This window comes from Oncorhynchus clarkii, unplaced genomic scaffold, assembly GCF_045791955.1.
Source record: "Oncorhynchus clarkii lewisi isolate Uvic-CL-2024 unplaced genomic scaffold, UVic_Ocla_1.0 unplaced_contig_382_pilon_pilon, whole genome shotgun sequence".
In the NCBI taxonomy this organism is placed as follows: Eukaryota; Metazoa; Chordata; class Actinopteri; order Salmoniformes; family Salmonidae; genus Oncorhynchus; species Oncorhynchus clarkii.
Genome location: NW_027258012.1, coordinates 184,003 through 195,999, shown reverse-complemented (window position 1 = coordinate 195,999; position 11,997 = coordinate 184,003). Strand labels below are relative to the sequence as shown.

The 11,997-nt window shown below is 41.1% G+C and overlaps 1 protein-coding gene across 1 annotated transcript; it reads left to right on the top strand.

The window, feature by feature from the left end:
- Positions 1-444: 444 nt before the first annotated feature.
- On the top strand, positions 445-11,379 carry LOC139394497 (zinc finger protein 180-like). The gene is made up of 4 exons (XM_071142569.1): positions 445-903; positions 6,853-7,522; positions 7,860-8,092; positions 11,189-11,379. The coding sequence occupies exons 1-4, from the start codon at positions 591-593 to the stop codon at positions 11,377-11,379; spliced, it is 1,407 nt and encodes a 468-aa protein (XP_070998670.1). The 5' UTR covers positions 445-590.
- The last annotated feature ends 618 nt before the right edge of the window (positions 11,380-11,997 follow it).

Below are 11,997 nucleotides of genomic sequence, written 5' to 3'. Positions count from 1 at the left end.
GAATATCCAACTTAAAACTGTCCTCGGTCGTTACACTGGCATGCAAACTCGGTAGCACAGAGTTGATCATCCATGACGTTGGGAAATAGTGCATTGTGGGTAGTTTAGAAGATTTTCCGAAATAAGTTAATAAATATGTAATAACGCAAAAACATAACTGTTTGTTCTAATAGGTAACCATAAAGTGACTACAACTAGCTTACTAAGTCTTTAACCACACTGTATTGTTACACTGGTGAGTAAAAACTCATGCTTCCTACACTTTAACTTGTTGTCTGAAGATATAATCTACATTTTACTCAACTGCGTTACCCACTCCAGTCAGCAGATGGCGGTCTGGGAATTTAAGGCGATGTTGTTGGTGTGACGTATAATCTAGTGGACGGAACGCTTCTTTCAGCAGCAGCAACAGTTAGTCAGACATCTCGGTAGCTTGTTAGACAAAATAGACGAACTGAGTTAGACACTGTGTTTTTAACCCACTTCTATCGTCTAGTTAGTTATCCGATTTAATTTCATATTTACGGTGTTGTTATTAGTCAGCTAGCGGGCTGGTTAAGTTAGCATTAGCCTAGCTAACATCCCCGACCATGCGGTCACTAAGCTACTCCTCTGCTAAAGGAGAGGGGGATATCACAGTAAAACAAGAAGTAGAGGGTGAGGCCATTACTGTGAAAGAAGAGGAGGACACGTTCAGAGTGAAAGAGGAGGAGGAGGATGCAGTTTATGGAGTGAAAGAGGAGGGAGAGATGACTGTTACATCGAAAAAGGAGGAGGTGGGAGAAGAGGAGGAACCTAGATATCTGGGCCCGGTTTCCCAAACGCATCTTAAGGCATCCAATGGTTCCAACAAAGAATTTAGCCATAAGATGGTTTTGAGAAACCGTTCCCTGATTAACACTAGTAAGTACTGTCTTAACAACAGAGGCACAAACTCTGCAGTTGAACTGATGTTTGGTGTTAAGGCGGAAATCTGCAATTGTTACATCCATATTGTGACTTTTAAATGATTTATTTACAGCCATTGATTCTTGAAGAATATAACACATGCCTCATGAGCTTAGTTCAACTGTTGTACCCCATCAGAACCCAAATAAGCTTTTTTTATTACAATGTTTAGAAACAATGTAAATCAACACTGTATCGCCTCAACATGGTTAAAACTATAATGTTGATATCATGGATGGTCAGTCCTTGCATCCATAGGTCTGTCTGTCTGTAGTTACATTTCTCCAACCCCATAATCATTTCATTACCAAAACAGTGGTGGAATGACAGATGTGTTATTGTTTGAACTGCAGATTGCTGGATTGTGTGGGTTTAAAAAAAAAACACCTAGCGACCTCGTCAAGAAGTTCAGACATCTTGGCGTAACAGTTATAAGGTGTTGACTTGACAGTCGCTGGACCCAGGTTTGAGTTCAGCTCAGGGCCTCCCTCTGAATTCACTACACTATGAATACAACGACTGGCCATCCATATGGTCATAATGATCATTTAACCAGGTTTCTAGGCTATGTAGTATATTCTAGAATTCATCCATGATGTCATAATGATAGTTTAACCAGGTTTCTAGGATATATAGTATATTCTAGAATTCATCCATGATGTCATAATGATAGTTTAACCAGGTTTCTAGGATATATAGTATATTCTAGAATGACCAGTGTAGAAATGTTCAGTAATAGACTACACCAGCAGTCGGCAACCTTTTCCAGTTGGACCATTTCTACTCATTTCTACTAATCTGTGTGCCAATTATGATTTTCATATGCACATTTTCGTGGAACAGTTTAATTTAATTTATAATAGTATCTCAAAATTATTGTCTGTGATTAATCTACATTCTATCTAAATCTTAATGAAAATTATACAAATCTAAGAGTAACTTTTATTGCCATTGCCAACTATGTAAAGACAAATAGCCTACATAAAGCCAACAAATAAAAATATTGCATTCTGCAGGTAGAAAATATCTTGATAAAAATAAATATCCTAGAAATCACATTGGCTGCACATGGCCTGTCTACAACAAACTTGAAACATTGTATCAACTATCAACTGGGTCAGGAAACTCGGATAGCAAGCTTGCAACATTGTATAAAATATTCTCCTCCCTCAGTTTCCTGCTCCTGTGAGTTCTGGACAGACACAGTAGGTGTAGGCTATTTGTGAAAAGGATAAGAAGTAATCAGGTTTTTTATGACATTTCCACTGGATCAGAGCATTACATTTTTCCCTTTTATGCCGAGTGGTTATCGAAAGGGTGAGAGCTAGAAATATTTTACGAAAATACCTTGAGGAACTATTCTCATTTGCAATTGATTTTGATTAGACTTTGTTTACTTGCTGTTTGAGGTGAATAAAGCAGTACTTTGAGAAGCTCCACAACTCATTAGTGTTGGTGCGTTAAGACAATCAGAAATACTATCAGACATCCCCAAATGGGCACATTTATAGGCCTACATTTGTGTGCAGGCCAGGTAGTCTCGTCCTACGCGTAATTGGGTGTGCGTCCTTACTCAACATTGACAGGAGTGTTTCAAACAAATGACAAAACCTCTTGGAACTACCCATCCCGGATCCGGGGAAATTGTCATCAACTGACACTAATTAGCATAACGCAACGTACAAAAACTCTTACTAGAATGTGTGAATGAAATCACAAGTGAAATACACTGCTCAAAAAAATAAAGGGAACACTAAAATAACACATCCTAGATCTGAATGAATGAAATATTCTTATTAAATACTTTTTTCTTTACATAGTTGAATGTGCTAACAACAAAATCACACAAAAATTAGCAATGGAAATCAAATTTATCAACCCATGGAGGTCTGGATTTGGAGTCACACTCAATTAAAGTGGAAAACCACACTACAGGCTGATCCAACTTTGATGTAATGTCCTTAAAACAAGTCAAAATTAGGCTCAGTAGTGTGTGTGGCCTCCGCGTGCCTGTATGACCTCCCTACAACGCCTGGGCATGCTCCTGATAAGGTGGCTGATGGTCTCCTAAGGGATCTCCTCCCAGACCTGGACTAAAGCATCCGCCAACTCCTGGACAGTCTGTGGTGCAACGTGGCGTTAGTGGATGGAGCGAGACATGATGTCTCAGATGTGCTCAATTGGATTCAGGTCTGGGGAACAGGCGGGCCAGTCCATAACATCAATGCCTTCGTCTTGCATGAACTGCTGACACACTCCAGACACATGAGGTCTAGCATTGTCTTGCATTAGGAGGAACCCAGGCCCAACCGCACCAGCATATGGTCTCACAAGGGATCTGAGGATCTCATCTCGGTACCTAATGGCAGTCAGGCTACCTCTAGTGAGCACATGGAGGGCTGTGCTGCCCCCCAAAGAAATGCCACCCCACACCATGACTGACCCACTGCCAAACTGGTCATGCTGGAGGATGTTGCAGGCAGCAGAACGTTCTCCACGGCGTCTCCAGACTCTGTCACGTGCTCAGTGTGAACCTGCTTTCATCTGTGAAGAGCACAGGGCACCAGTGGCGAATTTGCCAATCTTGGTGTTCTCTGGCAAATGCCAAACGTCCTGCACGGTGTTGGGCTGTAAGCACAACCCCCACCTGTGGACGTTGGGCCCTCATACCACCCTCATGGAGTCTGTTTCTGACTGTTTGAGCAGACACATGCACATTTGTGGCCTGCTGGAGGTCATTTTGCAGTGCTCCTCCTTGCACAAAGGCAGAGGTAGCGGTGCTGCTGCTGGGTTGTTGCCCTCCTACGGCCTCCTCCACGTCTCCTGATGTACTGGCCTGTCTCCTGGTAGCGCCTCCATGCTCTGGACACTACGCTGACAGACACAGCAAACCTTCTTGCCACAGCTCGCATTGATGTGCCATCCTGGATGAGCTGCACTACCTGAGCCACTTGTGTGTTTGTAGACTCCGTCTCATGCTACCACTAGAGTGAAAGCACCGCCAGCATTCAAAAGTGACCAAAACATCAGCCAGGAAGCATAGGAACTGAGAAGTGGTCTGTGGTCACCCCCTGCAGAACCACTCCTTTATTGGGGGTGTCTTGCTAATTGCCTATAATTTCCACCTGTTGTCTATTCCATTTGCACAACAGCATGTGAAATGTATTGTCAATCAGTGTTGCTTCCTAAGTGGACAGTTTGATTTCACAGAAGTGTGATTGACTTGGAGTTACATTGTGTTGTTTAAGTGTTCCCTTTATTTTTTTGAGCAGTGTATATTCAAACACAGCTTAGCCTTTTGTTAATCACCCTGTCATCTCAGATTTAGAAATTATGCTTTACAGCCAAAGCTAGACAAGCATTTGTGTAAGTTTATCGATAGCCTAGCATAGCATTATGCCTAGCTAGCAGCAGGCAACCTGGTCACGAAAATCAGAAAAGCAATCAAATTAAATAGTTTACCTTTGATGAACTTCGGATGTTTTCACTCACGAGACTCCCAGGTAGATAGCCAAAGTTCATTTTTTCCCAAAATATTATTTTTGTAGGCAAAATAGCTCCGTTTGTTCTTCACGTTTGGCTGAGAAATCGCCCGGAAATTGCGGTCCCGTCAACGCCGACAAATATTCCAAATTAGCTCCATAATATCGACAGAAACATGGCAAACGTTGTTTATAATCAATCCTCAAGGTGTTTTTCAAATATCTATTCAATAATATATCCGTCGGGACAATTAGTTTCTCAGTAGAAGCGATTGGAAAAATGGCTACCTCTGTATTTTACGCGAGAGTCACCCTGGGAGCCATCAGGTGACCACTTACGCAATGTAGCCGCCTACGGCTGTTCTTCAACATAAATGCGTAAAACTACGTCACAATGCTGTAGACACCTTGGGAAATACGTAGAAAGCGTAATCTGGTTGATACGGCATTCACAGCTCAATGGGGACTCATTGGAATGCAGCGCTTTCAAAATATGGGGCACTTCCGGATTGGATTTTTCTCAGGCTTTCGCCTGCAACATCAGTTCTGTTATACTCACAGACAATATCTTTACAGTTTTGGAAACGTTAGAGTGTTTTCTATCCTAAGCTGTCAATTATATGCATATTCTAGCATCTTATCCTGACAAAATTTCCCGTTTAAAACGGGAACGTTTCTTTTCCAAAAATGAAAATACTGCCCCTAGAGTCGCAACAGGTTAAATAAAGGTGAAAAAAAATAAAATAATAATAATCGTAACTTTATTGACAACACCCAAATGGATACTGTCATTAACGTGGTTATTCAATAATTACACATACTATTTAATTCTGTAGCTGTTTAGTTACAGTCACATGTTCAACTATCATCAGAAGATCCAGGAAATCATTTTCTGAATGCCAGTCAAATGACAAACATCACGACATGCAACAACAACCAAAGTGCTTCTTCATTCTTAATGTGTAGATAACTGTTCCTTGATCGAATTTTGTACAACACACACAGCTATTTTCCTATATTTGTTCTTAGGTGAAGTTATGGGTCCTACAGTAGGTCTATATTATTGTTAGGTGAAGTTAGGGGTCCTACAGTAGGTCTATATTATTGTTAGGTGAAGTTAGGGGTCCTACAGTAGGTCTGTGTTGTTAGGTGAAGTTATGGGTTCTACATTAGGTTGATGTTGTTAGGTGAAGTTATAGGTCCTACAATAGGTCTATGTTGTTAGGTGAAGATATGGGTTCTACAGTAGGTCTATGTTGTTGTTAGGTGAAGTTATGGGTCCTACAGTAGGTCTATGTTGTTGTTAGGTGAAGTTAGGGGTCCTACAGTAGGTCTATGTTGTTAGGTGAAGTTATGGGTTCTACAGTAGGTCTATGTTGTTGTTAGGTGAACGTTATGGGTCCTACAGTAGGTCTATGTTGTTGTTAGGTGAACGTTATGGGTCCTACAGTAGGTCTATGTTGTTATTAGGTGAAGTTATGGGTCCTATTGTAGGTCTATGTTGTTATGGGTCCTTGAGTACACTATGTGTGTCATGCAACAACAACCAAAGTGCTTCTTCGTTCATTACAGGTATATTTGTTGTAAGGTGAAGTTATGGGCCAATTTGGCAAACCCTCATTGTCAGGCTGATGGAAAAGCTAGACAAAGAGCATTTTACTGGTTGAAGTGTTTTTTAAGTACAAAGCTGTTGATTTGCGATGATGACACCATCATTATATTAAGCAGGACATTCAAACGATCCTTACAAATGTAATCCAAAGTAGTGTGAAATGCTCTCATAAGCAACCTGGAAATGGAGGTTAGTCCCCTGAGTTTTCCCCCATTCACATTCAGAATACATTGTGAAAAACTAAAATCTTCATTCACCATTTTTGCTCTTGGCAGATATACTACATCCATAACTAGTGGTTTCCTCATTACCAGATACACTACATCCATAACTAGTGGATTCCTCATTACCAGATATACCACATAAATAACTAGTGGTTTCCTCATTACCAGATATACTACATCCATAACTAGTGGTTTCCTCATTACCAGATATGCTACATCCATAACGAGTGGTTTCCTCATCAGCATGGAGGAGTTTCTGCAGTCAAATTGCCCTCGTGCCACAATTTTAGAAAACACAGAAGGGGGGCCTGTATTGTAGACCAAAAGTCTTCTACCACACTGCTTAGAGTTTCAACAACATGAATAACTTATTTCTAGTCTACAACTTAGATGTCACTACTAATGTGAAAACAAGACAAAATATGACTTTTTGCTCATTTTAAGACAATTGTCAAATAATTTTAACATTTATTACGAACAGAAATTGGTGTACAACATCATGGCTATGCTGTTGGCATCACCTTTTTCAATGGATTTCCGCTGTTGTGGGCCTTTAATCATCTGTCTGACTTTGTTGTTCACACAGGAGAGAGACGTGACTATCGTGGATCCTCTGGGGAGCCTCAGCAACCTCATGAGGCTGAGGAGACAGAGAAGAGTCTCTCCAGATCAGAACACCTCAATAAACACCCACAGAGACCCACAGGGAAGAGAACTCACTGCTGCTCTGACTGTGGGAAGAGTTTCACCTCCTCAGCAGGCATTAAAATTCATCAGAGAATCCACACAGGAGAGAAATATTTTACCTGTATTCAATGTGGGAAGAGTTTTACTACATCTGGCTCTCTGACATTGCACCAGAGAATACACACTGGAGAGAAACCTTATAGCTGTGGTCAATGTGGAAAGAGTTTTACTAGATCTGGCCATCTGACATTGCACCAGAGAATACACACTGGAGAGAAACCTTATAGCTGTGGTCAATGTGGAAAGAGTTTTACTAGATCTGGCCATCTGACATTGCACCAGAGAATACACACAGGAGAGAGACCTTATAGCTGTGTTCAATGTGGGAGAAGTTTTACTAAATCTAGCAATCTTACAGTACACCAGAGAAAACACACAGGAGAGAAACCTTATAGCTGTGGTCAATGTGGGAAGAGATTTACTAGATCTGGCCATCTGACATTGCACCAGAGAATACACACAGGAGAGAAACCTTATAGCTGTGGTCAATGTGGGAAGAGTTTTACTACATCTGGCTATCTGACATTGCACCAGAGAATACACACTGGAGAGAAACCTTATAGCTGTGGTCAATGTGGGAAGAGTTTTACTACATCTGGCAATTTGACTCAACACCAGAGAATACACACAGGAGAGAAATCTTATAGCTGTGTTCAATGTGGGAAGAGTTTTACTACATCTGGCCATCTGACATTGCACCAGAGAATACACACAGGAGAGAAACCTTATAGCTGTGATCAATGTGGGGAAGAGTTTTGGTAGATCTGTCAAGCTGACATCACACCAGAGAACACACACAGGAGAGAAACCTTATAGCTGTGGTCAATGTGGGAAGAGTTTTACTACATCTGGCTATCTGACATTGCACCAGAGAATACACACTGGAGAGAAACCTTATAGCTGTGGTCAATGTGGGAAGAGTTTTACTACATCTGGCTATCTGACATTGCACCAGAGAATACACACAGGAGAGAAACCTTATAGCTGTGTTCAATGTGGGAGGAGTTTTACTAAATCTAGCACTCTTACAGTACACCAGAGAACACACACAGGAGAGAAACGTTATAGCTGTGGTCAATGTGGGAAGAGTTTTACTACATCTGGCAATTTGACTCAACACCAGAGAATACACACAGGAGAGAAATCTTATAGCTGTGGTCAATGTGGGAAGAGTTTTACTACATCTGGCAATTTGACTCAACACCAGAGAATACACACAGGAGAGAAATCTTATAGCTGTGGTCAATGTGGGAAGAGTTTTACTACATCTGGCCATCTGACATTGCACCAGAGAATACACACAGGAGAGAAATCTTATAGCTGTGATCAATGTGGGAAGAGTTTTGGTAGATCTGACAAGCTGACATCACACCAGAGAACACACACAGGAGAGAAACCTTATAGCTGTGTTCAGTGTGACAAGAGGTACTCTGATAAAAGATCTCTGATCAAACATCAGAAAATACATACATGAAGGAGTTATTTTTGAGCTGTTAGTTTTAAGAGGACGTGCAACCTCATCTCCCTCCTGTCGGCACAATTGATTTCAACATGATGTTGATGAGTGATGACAAATAAGTGTTGTGTTCCTTTGTTTAGCGACCCCTATATTTAAAAGCATCACTCCAACATGTAGCTGACTGTCTTCTGTAGGTTGTCCTCTAACCAGTGAGGTAAAAGATATCTCACATTTCCATGTTTTTAGTTGTGTTAGTTTCAACAGCACATACAACCTGATTTCCTCCCTAATTGATATCCGTGATTTTTCTTCTACTTGTCAAAACAACAGTGTTTCTGGTGCTTGTGCAGTTTATAAGGTGGTTGTTTAAAAAAAATTACAAGTAATATGATTATTGTGGCAGATGTTTGTGTAAATAGCACATTTTATGTTTAGGTTTTCAATTTATCCCAAACTGTTCCTGCATATTGGTTATTGATTTGGAGACGTTAAAACTGTGTTTTGACATTGGGCTATCCCACCAAGCAAAATTATAGTGAAAAGACGTTGAAAATATGACTATGCAATCAAATATTTCATATTTACATTTCATGTAACATTTGGTAGTGATATTTATTCATGCAACCAACATGACCATTTTTGGTACAATTATATTGACATTGTTGCCCTACTTTTAGAATATCAGGGTTAATTCTCAGATGTGCCAACTCAAATGTACTAGAGCATGACATTGGGGACTGGGCCCCGATCCAACAACATGCCTATCTAGTGAACCCTGAAAAGAGAGAGAAGGTGGAAAGTTACTACGGATATTGCAGGAGTTTCCTCTTGAAATCAGACATGTCTGTGGTAAGGACAACTTGGATGCTGATTGTCTCAAAGGTGGGCAGTCAAAAATATTTGTGTTTTGCGTTTAGCCAGTGCGTTACCATGGATCACAATTTATTTTGACTGCACGGTTCTTTGTATTGGGGATGAGTTTTGTTTGGGCTCGTTCCAAGGGGATGAGAGTTCTAGAAGCTAGTGAGTTTTAGGAAGACGAGAGTTCTAGAAGCTAGTGAGTTTTAGGAAGACGAGAGTTCTAGAATCTAGTGAGTTTCAGGAAGACGAGAGTTCTAGAATCTAGTGAGTTTCAGGAAGACGAGAGTTCTAGAAGCTAGTGAGTTTCAGGAAGACGAGATTTCTAGAAGCTAGTGAGAAAACAAGTTGTTTTTCCTATTTTTAATTGTTGACACCATGTTTATATTGGTAAAGGTGAATCATTGTGGTTGATTATATTGTGAAATGGAAATTGTTTTATGTTGGTGGTGAGCAAACTTGTCCAACACAAATATAGGATATATTTGTTGTCTAAAGGGGGAAGGTGTTACAGGCTTTTGTTTTTCCATTTATGTTTTGAGGTTGGACTTTTGCCCGTGTAGCTTGTTAGCATATAGGGAGAATCAATCAGAGCCCCTCCTAAAACATGTTTAGTTGTGGTTGTTGTTTGTTCCCTCTTCTGTTTGAGGGACATTTTTGGTTTTCTTGCTGGAGAACGTAACATCAAACAATGGAGAAAGACAGGATATTTTGGGTTGCATATTGCAGTGAATTGTTAATATTTTAATCGATGACATTTCCTTAGAATGCTCATTAGTTTTCAGTTATTCTGTTGTTTTATCCTCTTATGTTTGTGTTTTAAATATTTATTTATTTTCATTGTTTTTTCCTGTGAACCCGTTGGTTTGTATCCGTGTCTGAAATGTGCTGTATAAATAAAGCTTGATTTGATTTGAACATATTGCAAAACAAATTAACCCAGTGACTGACCAATCAAGACTCTTGCAAAACCAATGAACAAATATGTGAAAAAGCAAGATCCATCTTAGTGTAAATTCAGTAAATCTTCCACTATGGTATGTGTGTTTTGTATCACTTTTCAACCAATCCCAGGCCATTTGTTGAAGATGAAAAATGTTGAAATCAACCACATGTTAAAGGATTCAACTACTGAAACTAACAAATGGATCAATCCCACTTGTCCAGACTGCTGAAGGCGTGGTGGAGTGGTAAACACCACCCCCGGCTCTACCAGGGGCTTGAGGTGGTCTCCTACAGCCTTGCAGCTTTGCCGTTCCATTTCTTGACTGCTCCTGCAACACAGAAATAAATATATAATATATTTAGTCATATTATATAAAACACTCAAATTAATGGCTATGGAGCATCTACGGCCTCAGTTACACCTGGCACATAAATGTGATTTCTGTCATCCGATCACTAAGCTCCATTAGGTTCAGATCTGACAGGATGGGCCTTCGACGCAGTCAGGCCACCAAATATGCATAAGCAATGTAAAGAGATGTGGGGGAAAGTAAATTATACACAAATGACCTTCATAATATCAAAGAACAAATGTGTGTCTGAGGGGAAATTAACTTTCATACAGCCAGAAGGAGTGAGAAATTACACCAATATCAGTGGACAATTTGTACTAATGTAAATAAACATGGATGATCGCTCCATTTGGTTCAGATCTAACAGGATGGGCTTTTGACATGTAAAATGGTTACGGTAGGGGTTAAGGTTAGGGTTGCGTTGCTAAATACCCATTAAATTGCTGGGAGATTATACATGGAGTGTGCGACTTTCTTTTGATTGTTTATTCGCCGTTAGTCAGCACCTCCACACAAAGTATTTTTCTGGGTGTGCGCCAGCTCATGTTTTTTAAGGGAAGGTAACAACACATGCTCCACGCTGATCCTCAACACAGTGGCCCCTCAGGAGTGCGTGCTCAACCCCCTCCCGTACATCCTGTTCACTAATAACTGCACGACCAGGCATGACTCCAACACCATCATTAAGTTTTCCGATGCCACAACAGGCCTGATCACCAACCACGAGGAGACAGCCTCTCCCTCAACGTGACCAAGACAAAAGAAGATGATTGTGGACTACAGGGAAAGGAAGACAGAGCACACCCCCATTCTCATCGACGGGGCTGTAGTGGAGCAGGTTGAGAGCTTCAAGTTCCCTGGTGTCCGCATCACTAGCAAACTATCACGGTCCAAGCACACCAAGACAATCGTGAAGACGGCACGACAAAACCTATTCCCCCTCAGGAGACGAAAAAATTTAGCATGGGACCTCAGATCCTCAAAAGGTTCCACAGCTGCACCATCGAGAGCATCCTGACTGGTTGCATCATTTTCTGGTATAGCAACAGCTTGGCCTCCACCACAAGGCACTACAGAGGGTAGTACGTACAGCCCAGTACATCACTGGGGCCAAGCTTCCTGCCATCCAGGACCTCTATACCAGGCGGTGTCAGAGGAAGGGCCCCCCCACACACTCTGTTATCATCTACGCATTGTCACTTTAATAACTCTACCTACATGTACATATTACCTCAATTGCCTCGACTAACCAGTGCCCCAGCACGTTGACTCTGTACCAGTACCCCCTGTATGTAGTCTCCACATTGACTCTGTACCGGTAACCCCTGTATATAGCCTCCACATTGACTCTGTACCGGTACCCCCTGTA